Raw genomic sequence first — 22,744 nt, forward strand, 5'->3', positions numbered from 1 at the left:
ACCAGCTGCACTACGTTAAATCTGCTCAAGTGGAGAACTGACCAATGCCAGCCACAAGCGAGGTGCTCCTGCCATTGCAGAGGGCAAGTTAGAGGACGTGGAATCTGGTGCCTGGCTGGCTGGATGCTACCTGTGGCTGCCCCAGCCCTGCCCAGCGTCCCTGGGCAACTGCTTATCCCCTTCTTAGCTCGCACCCCATGTCGCTATGAGATGTAGCCAGCTGAACACAACTGTCCTTGTCCTGGCGAATACATATGTGCTGTGCAGAAAGGTGCTTGCTTACCTGCGTTTCAAGCAAACAAACCAAAAAAGGCTGGGACATGTCTGAGGACGTAACTAAAAACTTGAGGGCAGTCCTCACCAGCACAGGGCAGATTTTACCTGCTGCTCCAGCAACGCAAAGTGCAATTTGCCAGGTTTTACCAGTGTCTGTTGCTCTGTGAGACATGTTGTTACAGAAACTCGGCAGAAGCAAGAGAATAAGGATTCCTGCTCCTCTCCCAGGTAAATAATTCCATATTTCTGAGCTGTGGATTCCTCCAGTGTTAAGCAGCAATAGCAGTGTCAAAAGGCTGATTATATCGGGGGCTATTTGCTACCCTGCCACCAACCCCAGCAGGTCTTGGCTGAGGTCCCACACCAGCTTGTCCTCATCCAGCAGGCAATTCCCAATTGCATCATTCTCAGAAGACATAAGAAATGGGCAGAGGTCTCATTCCCGTCTTTGTTAACCGTTCCCCCACTCCTCTGATCAGGAGCTCCTCAGTAATTTTTTACTGCCAGCTAGTGGCTACTGAATAATCAGGTGCTGCAACTTTGACTAGCACTTGATCAGTCAAGGAGCAATCTTCAAACTCCTTTAAAGGGAGAAAAATATCTCAGACGAGACTGCCTAATGCCATTCTGCTTAAATTCACCCTGCGAGGGCTCTGCCCTTTAGTCGCTGGTGCTCAGACACTGAGCTGAGCAGGGTGAGGGTGCTGAGGCCCTGGCAAAGGTTGCCCAGAGAAGCTGTGGCTGCCCCATCCCTGGCAGTGTTCGAGGCCAGGTTGAGCAGGGCTCGGAGCAACCTGGTCCAGTGGAAGGTGTCCCTGCCCATGGCAGGAGGGTGGAACTCTAAGGTCCTTTCCAAGCCAAACCATTCTGTGATTCTATGATTCAGCAAGGAGCACCCAGAAGAGGGTGCTGTCAGGCAGGAAATAGCAGGCACAAGAAAGGTATTTAGTCACTGAATCCATATGTATTATTTTTAACCCTTGCAGCTATGTCAGTTGTGCTGCAGTCCTGGACCTCTAGTGCTGTAATGCTCTAATGCTCTTTGTTAATTCAATGGCTGAAGATGCTGTTGCAGCCTAGATTTTAATGCAAGTGAGGCAACAATCCTAAGAAAGTCTTCAAAATGTAGTTCACAGCAGTTCATCTTCAGGGGAGTGCATAGCTGGGGTATAGGAGTGGAGTTTGTATCCCCCTGCCAAGAGTTTATAGAGTTGGGGGGACTCACCTATTATATGTGATTATATATAGCGTGGATGGTTGCACCCTCTGGGGCAGCCTCTGTGACCAGTGGGGTCTGGGGCATAATTTGTCTCAGTCTTAAGTGGGCATTGCAAACAGGCATTAGGAAACCACTGGGTTTTGCTCTGCTGATAGAAGGGATGCCAGGGAGGGGAGGACAGCCAATGCCTGAAGATAGTGGCATGAACCTTACCTAGTCTGTCCATTGCAAAATCCCCCTGATAACAAAAAACCCTGAAGGCGACAGGCTTGGCCTAACAAAAACAGCTCCAACAGATGTCCTTTGGAAATTCGACTTAAAGCTTTTTGATTCCTATCTTTGTTGTGACCTGCAATTCACCTTCTGAGCCAGATAGGCAGTTTAGTATTTATAAGCAGGGGCTGCTGAAAATCGCTCTGACACACTCATTTCCATGTTCCTATTCGAGCTGATCATGTAACACTCTGCTTTCTGCTGTAATCTGCAGCTATCTCCCCTGCAAGGGGATGGGAAAACATTGCTTATTCATTTCATAAATCTTCAAAAAATGAAAAGCACTGGCAAAGCCCATGGGTCTTTTTAAAGTAATATCTCAGCTTGCATCGCTGGGGCTCTAGCTGTGGGTTCAGGCAGTATTTAGGATCACCCTCACTTTAAGGAAGTGTGTGAAGATTTTCTTTTCTAGTACAAGAACTGGTGAATAATCTATAAAATTAGCAGGTGACAGTTTTGAAATAGGTCCTCACAGGAAAGATCACTATGTATTTGTGATGTTCTTCCGCTCTTTGCTTTGCATATTCTGGTTGCTTTTGGCTGGTCTGTGAGGGCTTGGAGGTATGGGAAGAACCAGAGTCAGAATCAGTTGTATTCCCAACGGTCAGCACACTTACCAACCTGCACAAGCTAAATCCATCTATGCTAGCCTTTAACAGGTGGAGTTCTAAGGGCAGCGATTAAGCCAGTTGATCTGTAACAGGGTTAAACAGGCACTGCTTCAGACCAGGCCTTTATGTCTGTCTTTATAAATTGATGAGAAATGCAGCTGCTTTGCAGCAAGGAAAGTGAGAAACCCTCAGCTCCTCTTCCCCAAAAGCCAAAGGAAAGAAAGCTTGTCAGGGACTTTCCTTTCACTTTGGGAACAGAGCAAAGCTCTTCTCTTTCTTCAAAGGGTTCATAGTAGTGAAAGGGGTATTTCTATGAGGCATACTGTTACAGCAGCTGAACAGGAGCGTAAGAATAAGGATTCCTGCTCCTCTCCCAAGAAAATAATTCCATATTTCTGAGCTGTGGTTTCCTCCAGTCTTAGGCAGCAATAGCAGTACTGAATGTGCCTTTAGGGCTGGTTATACTGATGGATATTTGCTGCCCTCCCACCAACCCCCGCAGGTCCCGGCTGAGGTCCCACACCAGTTCGCACTCATCCATCAGGCAATTCTAAACTGCATCATTCTCAGAAGACCAAGAAATGGGCAGAGGTCTCATTCCTCCCATTGCTAACTGTCCCCCCTCTCATCAGGAGCCCCTCAGTAATTTTCCAATTCCCACAACCCTCTTCGCAAAAATGTAATGATGAAAAGAAAAGCCCAGGATTGAATTTTCTGTCTCTTGGGGGAAACCAGATATGAAATAATAAATATATATTTTATCTTCCAGTCAAAACCCTCCTGGTCACTAATACCTACAGATTAATTGTACTAATCCAGTGTGATCAAGGGGAGATGGTTGGCTACTTGGCACTATTTTGGTCCCTTGCTTATGAAACTCCATCTCTGTGTTTGAAAGAAAAGTCTTTACATAACCGTAATCACTCAGAGACTCAGATAAGAAAAGGACTAAACTGTCCCAAAACATTTTATCTTCTGCACAGATGCTGCCTATGAATTTTGTCTTGATTAAGTAACACAGCAACATAATATTTTGTTCTGAATAACAGATGTCCCTCTGTAGGAGGGAAGGAGCAAGTCTGCTCTCTCTCTGGTGCAAACAGAAACGGGGATTGATGGAGGCTGGAGGATACGGAAACTCACCTGGTCAGTGAAAGTTGCTTGGAAAATAGCTAAGGGACACTGGAAAGGAATATCGCAGTATGTCAACGAATGGCCTGTGACACACATCTGGCTCAGAGAGGTCCCCAAATGTGTAGCCCAGGTGCCATCAAAAACCACAGAGCAGGACTGAGGTCTGGGGCAAATGGTGGGAAGGGAGCAGGAGCGCAGCGGGAGCAGCATCTTAGCTGAGCGCACCGGGGGATCTGTTAAATTAAAGTGGTTTGTATCTTTTCCACCATGTCTGCTTCCCGCTTCTTAAAAATGGGTGTTCTCCTGCCCCAGGAAGCATGGCAGGGCTGGCATGAAGAGTGGTTTTGGGATGCTTATGATGCAAGGTGTGAACACAAATGAAAGAAGTCTCATTCTCACTTCCTGCCCTGCTGCTCATTCCCCATTGATGAGCTCCTGTTTGCAAAACTGTGATCTGCAGCAAACAGCAATGATCTGAGCAGGAGAGAACCAGGATGCTTGGAGACAAGATTTCTCACCAGTCACTTGTATTTTGCTTCTGTTCGTGACTGATTTTTGCAGACTGATTTACACCAAGATGAGTGAGGAGTTTGCATGTACTTTTCCAAAGGTTTACAGAGAGACTTGGAAAGTTAAGTTCTTTCTTGCTTATTCCTACAGCAAAATCTCAGTCTCACACAACCCCCCTTCAGACCTGCCATGGGATGAAGGGTTGAATCGAGATGAGGATGATGGTGTCCTGGTAAAAGGGGGATGCTTCCATCATAAAACTCTCACCTCCCCCACCTCCATCTTTTTTTGGGTGACTTGAATAGAACAGCACTGAAGAGCAGGTTTTTTTAATACAGCTTTTTATTAGAAAATAGAGGCAAACTATCAGAGGAAATACAGAAAAAAGTCTAGGGGAAAGAGATGAACCTCATAGCTGAAGGATCCTATACAACAGAAGTATGTTGGGACATGACATTAAAAAGAAGGACAATTGCAAAATGTAATTCATTTTGCTTTGTAAAAGGAAACATAGGGAAGAACACCAAATAACATTGGATTGTATGTTAGTATTTCACGGGGTGTTCACAACTCCCGCTAGTTTCTCTGTCTCCTGCATGACTATCTTCTGCCTACCAATAAATAAAAACAAAGTCATGAAAAGTACCTGGGGAATAACCATCTCCTTCTGTGTGGATTATGACAGCCTTTCCAAATCCCTGTCTGCACCAGCTCACTCCCTTGGGTGGCTGCACGCAGCCAGGGCCATTTGCAGTCAGAGCTTCATCGGTGTAGAACAGCAAACAAATTGTTATGGGCTAGGATGGTTTTGCATCAGAGGCATCTGCAGTGCTGACTCTGTGTGCCAATGATGTCTAATAGCTGCTGGCCATTACAGCCTGTGTCCTTACAGCCCCTGCTCTTTTCCTGAACAGATTGGCTCCTGTGGGCTAAAACCACCATGAACTAACAGGGATATCTCACTCCAAGCCCAGCGCCCCTTTGCAGCCATGAAGATGAAGCCAGTAGGAATCCTGGAGTCTCACCCCAGAGCGAACATCTAAATAGGGCAGAGAAATCACTTTCTCCATCTCTTTCTTTCTCTTTTTTGATTTTAAATAGGGGATGACTGGCTCAGATGTTTACATCTGTGCTGTAGAGACATAAATTCAGGTGAGATAAAGCCAGCCTCAGAGTATGGTGGACCCACAACCACTGAGATAGGGACAAATAGATATATTAGCAGTTGTTATTACTAATATTATTACTGTTGTTGTTGTTATTGTTTATCATTATTACTTGACTTTGGGAAGATTTTCAGGTGAGAGACTTTGTTAGACTAAGAATTCACCTTCCTTTACCCTGCAGCAGCCAAACTTTTCTAGAAAGCCAATGGAAAACTGCTCAACCACAGCTCAAAAACACAAAACTCCTGCTCACCAAAGAAGGGTCCAACTGGGCCATACTCATGCTCTACTGTTTGTCCTCCTGGGTCTTACTAGAAAGATGCTTAGGCAAAGCCTTTTCTTCTTGTATCCATGCTCCAGTGACACAGTCTGCTACTCACCACTCATAATCTCCGTTGTCGGAAAAGAGTCACCTTATCAGGGCATAAGTCTTGGCATGTCATGTATGTAGCTGCTTTCCAACCATCCCCAGCTCAAGTTTGTTGTGCAGCATGATTATTAGCAAGACATAATGTGAGTTAGAGAAATCATGGCCAGTTGGAAAAGGGGACCTGGATAACTTATTCTTCACTGTCATTTAATTTCTGAGAGAAAATCCCCAAACAAGGGACAAGGCTGGGGCAACTGCTCAGCGAGGGCTGAGCCTGCGCACCAGCTCACTGTCTCTTTGGCTTGCAGAAGTAGGGCAGAGCTGAGCAAAGATTACTGGAGCAGGAACATCTTGCACAAAAAAAGCAAGCTTAAAAGGATACAAAGCTTGCAGGAAGCAGCAGTCTTCTACCATGGCCTGTTTTCCAGTGGATGGTTTAATTCCCTGCTTTTCATGTAATAGTTTAGTCTACTATTATCACAGTCTGTTATCAGTCTACATTATTTAGGGCTGATGAATTTCATGCCAGCAAAATAAAAAAAAAAGCAGGGGAAAAAGCCTATTAAAATAACAGAAACGCACAAGGAAATATTCAAAATCAAACAGATCTACTGAGGGGAAAAAGAAGAAAATGAAAATGGTCCTTAATTTTGTGTAACTATGTATTTGGCTTGTCTGGTGACCACATGGGGTTTGAAGACAAGCTGGCTCAGTTTTTGCAAGCTAACAGTGGTTCATTGATCCTTCCTTCGGCTCCTGCCATGGCTTTGTGGCATTAGAGCTCTTTGCCATTGTTAATAGCAGGATATTAATGTAATGGCCAGGACGTAGAGCAGCAGGGGCTGCACTGGGGAATGGAGTGTGGGGTGCATGCTGAATCCACCAGTGGTGAGCACTGCTAAAAGCACAGAGGGAAGGAGATCATTTCACACTGGCTAGTTTTAATGGAGGGGCTGCTTGTGCTCCAAAGGCACGTCCAAATGTTGAAAGTCAACATTGTATTGATGCAGTTTTGCGTTTTGCCACCTTTGTGCAACCTCAAAGGCAAAGCAGGGAGCAAGAGGGTGGAGAGTGCTGCTCTGGGCATGGGGAGCACCTAGCTCTGGGAAGGGGGTGGTGAACCTCCTTCTTGCTGTCACTGAAGCTCTGGCAGTAATGTCCACCATGCAAAAGCAACTGAACCCCCTGGGCAAGTCTGAAGTAGCACTTTCTGTCATTGCCCAGCAAAGCTCTTCCTTCTTCTGTCCAAAACCACTCTAAACAGCAAGTTGGCTTGGCCAGGTGGCCTTCGAGGTGCACCTTGAGGTGCTGGGTTAGAGGAGTCTTACGAGACAACACAGTTCATAGGACCAGAGCCTCCAAGCCGGATTGTGGGGAGGCTCATCTACATTCGTGGTGGGAACAGCCTCTGCAAACTCCCAACTCCAACTGGGTTAGTGGAGCACTGGGAGCAACCTCATGCTTCCTTTTCTTGGCAGAACAATTAAACACACCTTTTGTGTCCCCATCGCCAAGTCCTATGGCCTTGGCATCTGTAATGGATGGAAACCTAGCTGAGAGTCAATTCCCTCGTATGACTGAGAGACATAACAAAGTGTGGGTTTTGCCAAAGTGTATTCAGTAGCGTATATATGTTTTTGTTCATCATGACAGTCAGAAAGAGACAGGAAAACATAGGTGTGCAGGTGTTCTATGACCTTCATAGTTGGCCACACCAGGGTGCCTGACCAATGCTCTCAGCATGCACAACAATGAGATTATGAGAAATTGCACAGCCCCACGAGTAAACAGTCTCAGATCTGGCATAAAGATGGTTGTTTTTCTAAGGGTATAAAAGCAGGACCCTCTTGTAGCTGAATCCAAAGCCTCACCTATGGGTGGACACACCATGCAGGAATTTTCCCAGTTACCTGAGACTCCTGGCATCAGCTGCAATGGGGCTTCCCAGCTGGATGTGTGGGCCTGGATGATGAAGATTAAGTGGTAATTGGTGATGTATTTCTTCTTGATCTCTGTTCTCTCTATGTATGGTGCATTGCTGATTTTCCTCTGTACTTTATATATATAGTTCTCCGATTTGCTTCATTTTACTTATTTACTGTATAGATAGAGATATATACCCAATTCGCATTAATGTGCTTGTTTGCTTTCATGTGTTTATTGGCTTTAGTGTGCTTGTTTATTAAACTGTGTGTATTATACAGCTAGTGTGTGGCCTTTTTGTTGTGTACCCTGCCTGTCAGCAGAACAGCATCTTCCCTTACATCTAGCTGCAATTTGTCCATGGCAGCAGACCTCGCACTGCCCCACATGTCTGCAGGACAGACAGTGCTGGCATCAGCTGCTGGAAGGCTAGGGATCAATGATGGTCTGCTCCTACTCCTGCCAGGAAGTCGATGATGGCAAGCCTTACTACATTTGGTGAGGGTTTTGGTGCTTTTTTTTTTGTTAAAGCTCTAGCTCTTGGAATCACATGAATATATGTGAAATCAGAGATTTCATTTACTTGCTTTAAAAAAATACCTTCTCAGCCCTCTTGTTAGCAAAAGAACCCCAACCCTCGTGAAATGAGGACTCTTATATATAAAAAGAAGCCATAATAAGTATTTATACTCCTCCGTCACCTCCAAATGTCCCATTGTGTCAGCCAGCTTTGACTGAGGTTTGAGATTGCTGTGTACTGAAATCCACCCATGTGGATCTGGAGGTGGGCCACAGGTTGCAACTTATCCATGAAGCTCTTCTGGAAATAGCTGCACTGGTAGGGCTTCTCACCTGTGTGGATCTGGTGGTGCACAATGAGCTACAACTTCAGGGTGAAACTCTTCCCATACTCTAGGCACTTGTATGGCTGCTCACCCGTGCGGATCCTCTGGTGCTCCTTCACTTGTGCTTTGGTGATGAACCTCTTGCTGCAGTCAGTGCAGGAGAAGAGTGTCTCCCCTGTGTGATTCTGGAGGTGCTCAGTGAGGTCTACGTTCATCTTGAAGCTCCTCCTGCACTTAGTGCAGGCATGGGGCTTCTTCTTTCTCTCAAGATAACTCTGTGTGCTGTGCTTGGTATGGTCTTTCCATTTGGCCTCCCCTCCAGCTTTGATGCCTTCTTAGTCATGCTGCTCTGCAGCCCAGTGATCATCAGCCTGCTTCTCACAGCCTTCAGCCTCTATCTCCTTCTTATGGGATCTCTGGTGGGTTGCCAGGATGCCCTTGTGCTTAAAACTGTCCCCACAAATCGTGCAAGTGTACAACTTCTCTTGAGTGTAGCTGAGAAACTCCTCTACCTCCAAGAGCTCCATCATCATTATGGCTGGCTGTTCCATCACCCACTTCTTCAGAGGTGGGGGCCTGGGTGGTGTTCACTAGGACAGGCATTGTTGGGAGTCCTCCTGGCTGTTTCTACCAGCTTAACATGCCTGCCAGGGCTGCTAGGAGGCAGCAAACACAGGAAAGTTCCAGCGCTGGTCTGAGTTACTCTTCTTTAGATGAAAGCCTATGTTTTCCTTCATGGGGTCTAAACCTGGGAAGAAACCAAGGCAGGTGTTATTGTCAAGGCCAACAGGAAAAAAACCCCAACAACAGACCAACCACTTTTAGTATAACAAGTGGTCATGTGAAGAAGAAAATTGTAAATAAAAGCCCAGCCAAGCCTGGTTAATTCTAGTAAAACCAAAAGCCAAGTGACTGTAAAATCTAGGAAGGGATTGAAGGGCATTGCTGGAATTGCCTGGCACAGGCTGGAGGTTCTCCACATCTCTGAGTACTCATAACAAGAAACTGGTGCTGTGGGGGTTCCTCCTGCTGAGCTCTCTCTGAGCAGGAACCAACACCACTTTTCCTTCAGAGAGGTGTCTATGGCTGGTGGTCATAACCATCAGGGAACAACTCACAGCACTTCTAGAAGTAATTTCTTCTTGGTGGGGGGCACACCTAGACCCATTTCTGGAGCATTCCTGGGGTCGTGAGTCAGGATGACCAGACCAGGACCAGGGGCCAGGACCAGGAGCATCCTGTGTGAACAGTAGTCACTGAGATCATCTGCGCCTTTTTCAGTGCACTGGCAGAGGGACCTTCTGGGATCACAAGGGGAAGTGTTGAGGATGAGCAAAGAGCTGCTTGTCTCTGGGATGTCTCACGTTGCACTCCCAGCACTGAGATACCACATCTGTGGTAAAGAACTGCCCAAGCATTGTCTAAGGCTCATCTGGCTGTGCAAACCCCATGGGGCTCACGTCCTCAGCAGGTGCACATTTATTTCTCTAGGGATTTTGTGTCACATCCAACTTGGTGAGGGAACAACAACATCTGGGTCACAGCTGCAGCCAGACAGACTGGAGGCAGAAGTGAATCTCACACCAATGTCCTCATTTCCCTGTGCAGCACCAGGACAAGCACCAGAGCCTGTGCAAAGCTGCTGGGGCTGGTGGCCAGGAAGACATCTGAATGGACACAGATGTCATCCTGGTGTCCAGGACAGCAAGGAATCAACTCCTTCTCCTGCCCCCTCGCCCTGCGGTTGGATTGCTGGAGGTCCAGCTTTGCCTTGATGCCAGCTTCAATTTGCAGGTTGTCACATGTGACCCATGAAGGGTGCAGCCACACCACCAGCACCACATTATTGACCCAACTGCATGAAAAGTCCAGACTGAAGAAGAACCCCATTTGCCACAGACTTTCTTCATGGGAGAACCAGCACCAGAATCCCAGCAGGCATCCACAGGGATTTGCAGCACCTTTTCTTCTTTCTTGCCGAGAGAAAGGATGGGTGTTGAGTGAGATGTTCTCTGGGGACCTTTCAGTTAGGCTGGAAGATGGAGGTTGCTTTTACTTTCTGTGGTGAACAACTTTTCCGAGCCCTGAGATGACTTCAGGCAAACTTTTCTCTCCTGCTGTTCCTTGTGCTGGAATGTCTTTCCTGGTGATGGCTGCTGTCTGAGTTTTGCCTGAGAAACACATGAACACAAGCTGCTCCTCACCTGTTGCTCTGCTCCTTTAACTGGGAATAACCCCCCGCACCAACACACACACAGACACACACAGCACAGGCAGGCACAGATCCTCCTTGCAAGGCAGAGGCTGGATGTATTAACTCATTCCCACCCATGCCTCCATCACTCCCAAAAGCACTTGTTGCACAGAGGATGGATGCCCCTTACAGTGTTGTGCTTTTGTTCCTTCGCCATGTGTTTTGCCAAGCTGCCTGCTTCCAGACCAGACATACCTCTGACTCCACCAGCCACCTCCACCCAGGGGAACAAGCCAGGTCTCTCAGGCAGGATTCATCCTGAGAAAGACAAGGAAAGAGATTTATCCCAGCTGGGGCGGTTTGCTCCATCATGGCCAACCTTGACAAACACCCTGGCTTTGCAGCGGTGACCCCAACTCCCAGAGGTATCCTACTGCTGCCCCGGGATGCTGTGGGACACATGCACCATGGGCATGAACCACCATGGAGGGGTTCCTCCCTCAGCATCCCATCCTGGCCCCAGGCATCCTCAGCTGTTTACTGACCTGTCTCCCATCTCCGTCAGCAGTACGTAGGTCTGGAAGTATCCAAGTGTCATTGGCCAGATTTTCTTATTTCTACCCACTTTGAGCTCTTCTTCTTCTTCAGCTACTTCATTCATGTCTGCTGGTGCTGACTCACAGGAACTCTGTGTCAGTGATGTAAAAACTACTGGGGGGGAGGAGAGACAGAGGAACTGGGTCAGAGAGAGAATGGGCTTGGGGGTAGGAAACAGCAGCCCTAAAACCCCTCTGGCATGGGTAGGGGAATCCCCAACCAGTGCTGCCTCCCTGCCCGTACCCCTGCCTGGCTGCACAGCGCCTATTCCCCACACAGGCACTGCCTGGGCTGCAGGCTCCTGGGAACTGTAGTCCTCCACAGGGATGCTGCTTGCCTAGTCGCTTTGGAGGATGCCTACATTTAGTGGCTAGGGGGTGTTACAGGGAAAGACAGTGCCCATGCTGCAGCAGGCTGGAAATAGGTTTTGGTTTACATTAGTTCTCTTTTTTAATTTCTATTTTTAGGCAGCTGAACTGCTTTGCATGAGGACTTCCTGCGTGGCTCCAAGCTGTCTGTGTGGCTGCTTTCATTCTCTGTTTGTGTGGCTGACCCCTCTTAGAGTAGTGCAAACAAGTAAAGCCATCCTACTCTCCTCTTCCCTGGCCTTTTATCTGTGGATCTTAAAACACTTTGCAAATGGGAAATGAAGTGATTGAAGTATGTGACTTGAAAGAGAACCTTTGGTGAGGTAGTGGCAGAGCCCAGGCCTGCATCCTCTACATGGTGGAGGGGTCTCCAACCAGTGAGCCCAAGAAAAATGGTTTCCTCCCTGTGGCTGTGAGTCTCATTTTGAGTCTCCTTTTAAGTCTCCAGCTTGCAGGGGAGGCTGGACTGCCTGTTCCTGGGTGCTTTGCAGCAGGTGACAGTCTGGAACTGGTTGCCCAGAGAAGCTGTGGCTGCCCCATCCCTAGCAGTGTTCAAGGCCAGGTTGGACGGGGCTTGGAGCAACTTGCTCTAGTGGAAGGTGTCCCTGCCCATGGCAGGAGGGTTCGAACTGTATGAGCTTTAAGGTCCCTTCCAACCCAAACCATTCAGTGATTCTATGATTATTCATATTATATCATTCATATATCATTATATAATATATTCATATTATATTATCCATATATCTTTGTTGAGGGTTTTTTTTCTTTTTTTCCTGGGAAGCTCTCACTTCCCCTTCCTCATTCATATTGGCAAAGCTACACACCGAAGCATGTGGGTAGTGAGGGCATATTCAGACTGCACAGATGTACAATGATAAAATTACATGCCTGCTCTTCCAAATCCCCCTGCAGACTAGGGCTAAACCCTGGGAATTGTCTTGCTAAGGGCAGCAGGATGCTTTCTGTCCTCAAAACCAGCATCTGGCTGACCATGCTGAATGCGATAGTAGCCACAGGCCTTTACAGCCCAGTGCCACTTTCCATGCTGGGTGCTTGGCAATCCGTTTGTAAAAAGCAAGCACAGTGGAGTTAAGCAATATTAGGCTGTGCATTAGTGGCTGAGCTGCTCTGAGCCACTGGCATCTGAAAGCAATTTGGTAAGTAGAAAGAGGCCTCCTTAATGCTGAGCTAAAGATGGATTGGGCTTATTATTTGCATGGAGATGTTAAGATGAAAAGTAGACTTATTTTCTCTGCTACATACTTTGTCCAGTATTTAATGTCTTTAGGAGATAAGAGAAGTCCAGTTGTGACAGACAACTAATCACAGCACATCCTTGTTAATTCAGCCCTGTGAAACACATCAGTGTACAGCATAAAAAGCAAACCAAGTACACTCAAGGAGCATTTGATGCAGGCTGGGAAATACCCATGGAAATTGCTGGGAATACACTTTCCTATTGATAAGAAATATTTCCAGGCATCAAAGATTCTCTCCCTCCCTTCTCCTCTGCTGACTCCCAGTGTCAGTGTAGCAAAGGACAGCCAGTCAGTGAATGTCCCAGTTGTAGGGACAACCTCCCTCCAGCCTTGTTTGCCTTACCTTCACTAAGGTTTACCTGTCTGAGAGTTTCTCATGCAGGCAAGGTCTTGTTAGTGAAGGTAATCCAAGACTGTCTTCCCCAGGAGTGCAGACATCCAGGACTGCCTCTCCCCCAGCTTTATCCTTCCTCCGTGGGACTGAAGTGCCGAGCCACAGGAAGCCTATGCCAAAGGTTTGCAAAAACTGCCAGAAAAAGAGGACAGAAAGGGGCTCAAATAGCGTCACACAGTGCTGCAAGAATTGGACTCCTAGACCATCTGGGCTAGGTGTGACTGTCATCCCTGAGCACATCCCTCTTTCCTCGGGCCATAAGACAGGGAAGGGGCTGGGGAAGCAAAGGCTGAAACTCTGCAGGTCCTGCTTGGAACCGGAGCTTCCCATGCTCTATCCCCCTGTAAAGGCAAGCAGTAAGGAACATCTACATGGTCTGGTGTGATTTCTACCATGCACCACTTTACGGAGAGGAGAAAAGTCTCAGAGAGAGCAGATGTGCCTGCAGAGTGAGCAAAGGGATGCTGATCTGTGACTTGTTTTCCTATCTTTCCAGTTACATTCATAGGGCTGGGGTGGGGGTGTGTGTTTGTGTGTGTGTACAAGCTACCTGATTTGGGGTGGTCCATCCCAGGAAATTAATCACAAGCTCCTTAGTTTCTGATCACACCTGACCCCTTAACCTGGGACAGAAGCAGGCATGCAGAGGCTGGTTAGAGGGTTTTTGCAATTAAAGATCACCTTGTAGCAATGTCTTCATGTGGGCTCATGCTCAGGAAATGAGTTGTCATGCTTTATCTTTCCTTCCTGCACTTCAGCTCTTGCGCACAAGGATGCTCAGCCTAGGAAAACAACAGCAGGTGGTGCTTTGAAGAGAGGAGCAAGAACCCAGGAACGTGCAGGAACATCCACAATCTCATTTCTCATTCACCCCACCATAAGCAGCAAATGGAGTCATCAGCGGCATCAGCTAACATGGGGCTTTAATGTAGCCTGAAGTCACTGGTAGTAAGTCAATACAAACAAGCAAAGCTGTAAGTAGGATTTGATCTGGATTTAGCCCAGGGAAGCCCAGATTTTCATGGTGTTTCCCTGGCTCCATATCTCTCCTTCCTATTGTTAGATCTGATTCACAACTCATTTCTGCCATCTGGTCAGAGGCTTTACAGTCCACTTTTCCATACTTCACATTCCCCCCTCTTTGCTTTTCAACCTACCCCAAGCTAGTTAAAATTACTATAAATTAACTTAATCAAAGCAAGACTTTCTTTGTCAGAGGAGTTTATCTGCTTCTCTGCCCATCCACTCTGACGGGGAAGTTTTGGGCCCTGAAATACTGGCTGAGTAAGCGTGTGTCCTTGAATATGCCCGATGCGCTGCAGTCAGTGGTGCAGCAGAAAGGTATTAGCAATCTCTGCCTGCATCCTAAGCCGGCACTTTGAGTTGTGACTAGGAATAACTAGTTTTCAGGGTTGCTTAGCTTGTAGTTCACATGATTTAGTTTCCTAAGTCCTTTCTCCCCAAAGTGAGCTCACAGCAGTGCTGTTCCAAGCTCTCCTGCAGGGACTGGTTTTCTGCTTTGCAGGCATTTCTAATGGAAAGTGAACTTCAGCACAATATAATGATGGCTAATTCTTGCGTGACTTCAAAACCCTGTTACTCTCCTAGCAGAAGTTGTCTTTTACATTCAGAACCTCACTGTTCAGTCTGTTTAATTTTTGGAGGCCAGTGCACATGTAGAAATGAGTACAGTCTGTATCTTACTCTATTTGCAAAGCATCTTATCCTATTTTTCAGATGATGAAAAAGGAGAAAATCTTGTGACTTGGTAGAGGAGGATTTCCAGATCTCTGCTTCTTACTTCTACCTTTGGTTTGCAGTGACCTGGAGGAGGTTGGTGTCCTTGAAACAGTGAAACAGCAGCTCCACAGGGAAGAGGCCAGACAGAAGCAGAAGAGACAGAAGTCAGCTTGGGGTGAGAAAAAGAGTGAGCAGTGGAGCTCTGCAATGTTCCCCATGGGACAGCAGTCCTTTTACAAAGGATAGCAGTGGGCTGTAACCACCTCCTGCAATTAGCAGAGAGACACTGGCCAGCACTGCCCAACTCACCTACCCATTGCAGGTGCTGCTCTTGTTTCCAGGCTAAACCTAATCCTAGAAAAGGAGATCACAGATTTTACTATGACCTTGTTCAGAGTATCTGCAGCTGGGGACTAGTCAGAAGCTTTGATCCTTTGATGGAGATCTCTCACCTTTGCTTTGTTCCAGCACAAGAAATTACTTTTAAGGTAGAGACTGTGCTTTGGGTCAGGAGATAGAGGCAGTGGCTCCAAGCGTGACTTGGCTACAAGCAGTTCAGCTTGATATCCTGGACCCATGTGGTGCTACCTGGTTGCACCACTTTGGCTCTAGATGGGATGAGGGGTAGCTAAGGTGGTGGTGATAAGTAAATACTCACACCCCATGGAGACTGAGAGTCAAAAGTGAACAGATAAAGCTTGGGTAAAAGTGTGTGATACTGACTGTCCTGTTGCTCACCCAGTTTTCACCCTGGTGTTTTTCCTCTCCTCGCTCCCCATCTATGGGGACACCAGACTCCCTGCAGCCTGGGATTCTTGAAGAAGTTCTCATGGGAACTATCACATTCTCAAAAGGCAAGTAAACATCCCAGGGTACTTATGTTGGAGCAAATGTTGGCTCTGGCTCCAGAGACCCTCTGATTCCCACCATACCAGAACATGCTGAGCACCAATCAGCTCCATGCATCCCATCAAAGCATAGAATAAGCACTCTTTCACAAGAGCTCCCATCACAGCCTGTCTCCATCTTGCCTCCAGACAAGCCATGCTGAATACTAGAGACAGAACTGATGTGAGATTATACATACAGATAGTCAATGGGGCAATGAGGTGATCAAAAATAGTCCCACAGCCAAATTCCTCCTGAAATCCACAGGAACAACGTACATGGCTAGAAACAGGACAGCAATTGTCTCAAGACAAGCCTTACCTGACCCACTGTGCAAGACCACATTTCTTCTTAAAAGTAAGAAACCAGGAAAAAAAAATTTCTTTAAATATTTTCTTTATTGAGAAGATATTACAAACTACCAGCCCCGACTGTCCCCAGAAGCGAGGACACCCACACTGGCCATGGTCAACAGGGGAAGATGCAGTGATGTCCAGGAAAGCTATTGACATTGCCTCAGTGCCCTGTCTGTGTGCACGGACACAGTAATACAATTGGCAAACCTTTCATACCAGTTTCTCTTCCTGGTAAAAGCCTCTACAGCCCTATACTATGCTAATGAAAATGACATCCATCTGGTGATTAATTTCTCCCCACTGAAGGGCTCTGCTGTACCTCTGCCCTTTAGCAAGCCTAACGAAGGCTGTTTTGCTTTGCTAGTTTAGCTCAGACAAATTCTTCCCAAGGAACATGGTTTCCCAGCCCTGCTGTGAAGTATTTACCCACCATATGGCCCAGACTCATTTTTTTAACAAGGATGTTCCTTAGTCTCCTCTAGAACATCCTAAACTTGTTTCTTTTCACCTGTGTATCAGCCTTTTCTGTCCCAGAAATGAATCTCTAACAAGTCAGAGGGATTTGAGGGGGAGCTTCATATCAACCAGTTTGGCTACACTTTGTAGGTGAGGCAACTGAGGTAGGCTCCTTCGGAGGCTGTCAGAGCTTGCTTTGCTGTTTGAAATGATGTTTTGGGCCTGACTATATCAAAGGCTGAGAGAATATAAACACCAACATTACTCTGTGCTTTTGGGGTTTGGCAGCTGTTCTCAGTGTTTTGCTTGAGTTGCCACAACAAAGTGCCTCAACACAATGGTGTCCAAGGAGCTGGTAAAGGCAAAGCTCAAGAACAGTTTATCCTGTTCGTTTCCTTCTCTTCACACCTCAGTTACCCTGCCTAGAGAGGCAAGCTGCTCCAGAGTAGGCAGTGCAGATAACAAGTATCTTGGGTCTGAAGCACCACAGCAGGAAGTTGCCCAGAGTCATGCTGCATGGCTTTCATGGGCCTCCAAGAGGATGCTGTCTGCGTCATGTCCTGGGAAAGAAGTGGTGTGTGGGGAGGGGGCTTCTTTTGTTGCACAAAACCAGAGAAGCAGAGCTACTATTTCACCATGGAACACTCTTCCACTTGCCTCTTGGACTCTACGTATCACAGCAACACAACTAACCTCAATATGCATCTTTGCTTGGCAGTGCCCAGGTGGCCACGTAGCAGTGCTGCAGAGAAAGCTTGGGGAGTTGCTCAGGGGATTGTGGATTCCCTCCACACGTCTACTGCACCAGGAACTTTCAAGACACAAAGATTCATCTGACTAGGGAACAATCATACAAAATCATCATCAGTGAGCAATAAAGACTGCTGAACTATACATGCTTTTGAGCAGCTGCTCAGTCCCCTTTACACCAAGGAGAGGAAGGGAAAACACCCCAACAGGGAAATATTTTCCAGTTCTCTAGTCCATAATGACTGAAGACTTTTTCAGCTATTTCTGCTGCTTGGTTTGAATTCCCTAAATCATGCCTGATAAAGTCAATGTCCTACCAAGAGCTTCACAGTTAACAGGTAGGGAAGCAGGTGGCTGAGAACCAGCCCTGGTGTTGCTCCAGCTGGTGAAGTCACTGATGCCTCTGAGACTTGTGGTGACAAAGCCACCTGCTTGTCAGAGATGTAAAACTCGATGCTAAGAAAAGCCATTCTCATTTACATCCATGCAGTGGGATTGTGGGGGCACAAACCAGAATACAATCTGCTGGCCTCTGGGCTAGCTTTGGGAAAACAGTCATTAATTTTGCATAACTTTATTTTATGGACGTGGTTTGAGCCACTCTGGGAGCCTGGTTTGGGGGATTCAGTGCTTAAAATCCTGCTCTGGCAGGCTCTGGCAATAATTTACCCCAGATATGTACACCTGCTTGACCAGGCTCCATCAGCCCAGTAGGATCAAGGTGTGGATCAGAGTTGGCCCTTGCTTTAAACCCTTGCCTAGATGAGGCTCCCTTCAGCTTTCTCGTAATCTACAAAAATAAATCCTGCCAGGTCCTCCCAGACAGATATTGCCCACACAAGACAATTTTGGCATCCACAACTTTGGCATCCTTTAGAGGCACAACCATACCATTACAAGGGATGCCAAGCTTTTACCCCTGCATCTCTAAGTGCTCTGAGGAGACTTGACTTTCCAGCCCCATTCCACTGCTGTGAGCAAATGATGATCTGAGGGTTGTCCTCATAAGAGCTGCAGAGGACTAGTTGCCAGCAGTGCTCTGCCCCCTTGTCCCCACTGTACCCTGAAATTGACCTCCCAACCCCAGATACTGCACACATAAGGCAAGCAGAGTTTGTCTCCATCCCTCCCTTTTCCCAAAGGACTTTCCCATAGGACAAGCACCACACCCACTCAGCTCTCCTCTTTGCTCTTCATGGGGGACAATGCTCTCTGTTCAGCATGGTGGGGTCCACTGCTGGTCCTTGTGGCCTCCCCCTGTTTTGAGCAGGGAGCAGTTCCTTCCCGTGCATGGATCTTCTGATGCCTCCTCAAGTACTTCTTCAGCCGATAGCGCTTCCCACAGACCCCACACTTGTAGGCCCCACCTCGGGAGTGAAGCAGCTGGTGTTTAATCAGGTGGCGCTTATGGGGGAAGCATTTCCCACACTTGGTGCACTTGCAAGGCCCCATGCGGACATGGATAGTTTGGTGACGGAAGAGATTGGCCTTCTGGTTGAAGGTCTTCTTGCACTCAGGGCACTGGTAGGGCTCCTCCTTGGTGTGAATCCTCTGATGCCGGACCAGGTTTGACCGCTGGGTGAAGCTCTTCCCACACTCCGTGCACTTGAAGGGCTCGCTCACGTGGACTCGCTGGTGGCGGATCAACTTGCGGTTCATGCGGAAGCTCTCCCCGCACTCACTGCACTTGTACTGCCCCTCACTCGTGTGGATCTTCCTGTGTCTGGTCAGGTTTGATTTCTGGTTGAAACTTTTCCCACACTCAGGACAAGGGAACAGTCGTTCACCACTGGGACCTCCTTTTGCTGAGGCACCTCTGGACATGGATTTCTCCCGGTTCTCCAGCATCCCCTCTTTGGTGGACAAATAGCCTTTCTTCTGCTTCCTCTTTGGGCTCTGGCTCTCCTGGTGGTTGGCCTCCACACTCGGTTCCTCTTTAATTTGGATCCTCTGGATAGCATTGAGGTTTGGCTTCTGCCCGTAGTGCATGCCAAACTCAATGCTTTCCTGTGGTTCTTCCTTCACATGGAGCACCAGGTTACTGGCTGCGGGGACTTCCTGTTCATGCTGCCCATCAGCATCATCTTCCTTTTTAAGTTGTCTCCCCTGTAAAGCCATCAGTGGGATTTTTGGATCAAAGAGATTTCCATAATCCAGATTTTCTGGTGGCTCTTCCTTGATGTAAAGTTTCTGGCGGGCTATTGCAGTAATGTTTGCTGTATCATCAGTGGGTGGTTCTAGATCCTCCTTCATCTGGATTTTCCAAGGATGACTTTTTGGATTAGATGGGATTCTAGGTATGCTACACCCCTGTCCTACATCTCCTTCATGGGACATATTCTCTGGCATATTCTCCTCTGACCTGAAGACAAAATCAGGCTCCTCTTTAATCTGCATGACCTTGAGAGACATGCTGTTGATACATCCCTCAAGCAGCTTTTGCTTTTGCTTAGCATGGTTCCTCTGGTGCACACTGAAATACTTCTTGGTGCTCAAGCTCTTCCCACACTCAGTACAAATGAAAGGCCCCCCACGGAGGTGTATCTGCTGGTGGGCCAGCAGTGTGGCACTTTGCCCAAAGCACCTACTGCAGTCGGGACATTTGAAGGGCTTCTCCCTCTTGTGGATCTCCCTGTGGGTAGTGAGGGTGCCCTTCTTCACGAAGCTCTTCCCACACTCACTGCAGGCAAACGGCCTCTTCTCCGTGTGAGTCCTCATGTGGATATTGAAGTAGATCTTTGTGCTCAGGTTCTTGCCGCAGTGGGTGCAGAGGTAGGGACCACCTTTGGTGTGTGTCTTCTTGTGGGCGGCCAGGCATATCTCCAGACGGAAGCATCGCCCACATTCTCCACAGCAGAAGGGCCTCTCTCCTGTGTGGATGCTCTGGTGGGTCATGAGGTGGCCCCGGGTGGTGAAGCGCCTCCCACACTCCACACAAGTAAAGAGCTCCTCTGCCGTGTGGATCCGCTGGTGTCTCTTCAGGTTCCCCTTCTTGCTGAAGGATTTGCTGCACTCTTGACACTCGTGGGTCTTTAGCACCACACGCTTAACCAAGTCCTTCATGGAAGCAGTGCCCTGCACCCAGTGGTGCATGGTGGAGCTGCCAAGCAGATGTCAAATACAAAAAGCCACAGCGTTAAGGGACGGACTGCATGGGAGGATACAAAAACCATCAGGACACACACATCAAAGTGTACTTTAATGGATGCAATTTATTCCCTGTAGGGGAAAGGGTGCTGCTGCTGAACACCAGCTCTGGGCCAAGAAGGAGCATATGGTCTTCCTCATTTCTCAGCCTTCTTCCACCTCAGCTTGCAGAAGCAATGTTTGTAACTGCATCTCTTGGCTCCTCTGATCTCCTGGAGAGGCTTCCCTGTCATTTCTGAAGAACTGGATTACCAGACTGAAAAAATAAAGGGAAAATTGCTAGGTTATTATTTCTTCTCTACCTTCTGTGTTCGCTATGTAAACACAATAGGTGGCACCTTGATTGCTCCATGGGAGGCTGAAACTGAGACCTCCGAAGCTACAGGCTTGTCTGGACTAGGAACAGGATCATTTCCCCTGGCAATGGCATCTGTGATGTATTTGCTGCCGCAATAAGGTTTCAACTCTACTATTGCTGCACTAGTGATTTACTCTCAGAATAGTTTTCTGTCCTTTGTCCAAGAAGATTTATAAGTAAATAATTAATTAATCCACATTTTTTATGAGTGACTGTTCATCAACCAAAATCCCCCAAACCTAAAAGAAAACCTAACTTGGCACCACGTGCAAAACTGAAGTGTTCTGCTTTTTCCTGGCAGACCTCCATGCACAGTGGAAGACAGGTCAGTGGTGTCCTCAGGGGACAGCTGGAGAAGTGAAACATGGAAAGATAAAGTGACTTTGTCCTCCTCAATAAGGTTCAGTTGACAGCAAGGTCTGTGTTCAATATATTTACATTTATTCCCCATTTACATTGAGGAATAAATCAGTGCCAACAGACATGTGAGCAATATCTTCTATCAAGACTGTGAATTGCAGCAGGGAAGGAAGGAAGACAGTGGTGCTGGAAATGACTGTCAACAAGTGTATATACATGGCTGGGCAGGCTTTTACTGATGGCACTGATGGGTGAAGGTGAGGCTGCTGAAATCACCAGTTCTGGGCCTGGCTGCCAGCAAGGACACAAGCTGTCAGTGAACTTGTCCCTGGAGGTCTGCATGGCTGAGAAAGCTGTGGCTGAGAAGATGAGTCCCTGGGGAGCCTGCCACTGCTGTGTAAGGGAACTGGGGAGTGGGATGCCATGGATCAGGGGACAAGCAATGGGAGATGTGGAGTATAACATCCAAGCACAGCTTGCAGAGTTTGTTACATGCACCTCAGAGGACAGAGGTCAGAGTGGTAAATGAAGTGAGCAGCTATTTCAGGAGACAGTTATAATGGGGAAATTTACTTCACATTTAGTCACGACGCTTGTGTTTCCCCTTCAGTTAAGCCATCTGGATCCTGACTGATGTAGGTAAGAGCTACTGAGGCACAACAGTGAGCCTCTCCAAGCTAAATTCTCCCCGCTAGTACAGAGGTAACACAGGAAAACAAAAACAACAATTAAAAAAAAACCCCCAAAATAACTACCTGCACAGTTATACTGAGCCAGGAAGGACAAAACACACCCACTTGGAGCAGCAAGAGGGTTTAATGTTTGCTAGTGCAAGGGGGGACTCCGAGGGGGGCCAGGACTCCTCCCTGGGTGGGAGAGCAGCTATGTGACACCTATAGCAGGTTTTAATTCAGCAGCCAAAGCCTCAGCAGCAGCCAGGCTGGAAAGAGGACTCAATACAAGTTCAACAGTGCATTTTTAATTGAGAGAGGTCATAACCTCCTTAGTGGGGAGCAGATTTCGCTGCAGGTGAAGGGGCAGTGGGCTGGCAGCCCTGTCCACGGCCTCTCTCACATGGATGCTCATACCGGTCCCTTACAGAAAACACCTCACTGGCAGCAGCATTTCAATTGCGTCTGGATTTTGGCAATAAGCAACAAAACCCTGAATTCATATTATGGTAAAAGGAGAAAATCCTGCTTATTTTCTTCCTTTTATTTATTTATTTATTTATTTATTAAGTATCCAAGCCCTACAGATCCAAATCCTGCCTCTACTTCCAGCTCCACAATCCCCCTGGGCTCAGGGATTTAATCAAGGGCAGAACCAGATCCCAGGGAGTTGCTTCATCTTTTCTTTGGGCTACGCTGGCTAATGAAGGGCAGTTGGCCGAAAGCATCTTACCTGAGCGGGCCATCAACCCCAGGCTAGCATTGCTCTCCTCCGCGGCAGTCTCAGTGGCACAACAATGTTTGCGACTTGGCTGCAACTTGTCTTGCAGCCGCTGCTGGGCTGACCTAAAGGAAGTCTGTGGCCAGTGCAGTGAGAGC

At 47.5% G+C, this 22,744-nt stretch overlaps 1 protein-coding gene across 1 annotated transcript; it reads right to left on the reverse strand.

Annotated features, from left to right (window-relative positions):
• Positions 1 to 8,179: 8,179 nt before the first annotated feature.
• Positions 8,180 to 20,422, reverse strand: LOC104403586 (zinc finger protein 84-like). The gene is given in 5 exon segments (XM_010011779.1): positions 8,180 to 8,588; positions 9,446 to 9,565; positions 9,910 to 10,182; positions 11,067 to 11,232; positions 18,520 to 20,422. Coding segments are annotated over 5 exon segments (2,871 nt in total).
• Between the last annotated feature and the right edge of the window lie 2,322 nt (positions 20,423 to 22,744).

The sequence above is a fragment of the Nestor notabilis genome, unplaced genomic scaffold (assembly GCF_000696875.1).
Source record: "Nestor notabilis isolate BGI_N333 unplaced genomic scaffold, ASM69687v1 scaffold24963, whole genome shotgun sequence".
Taxonomy (NCBI): domain Eukaryota; kingdom Metazoa; phylum Chordata; class Aves; order Psittaciformes; family Psittacidae; genus Nestor; species Nestor notabilis.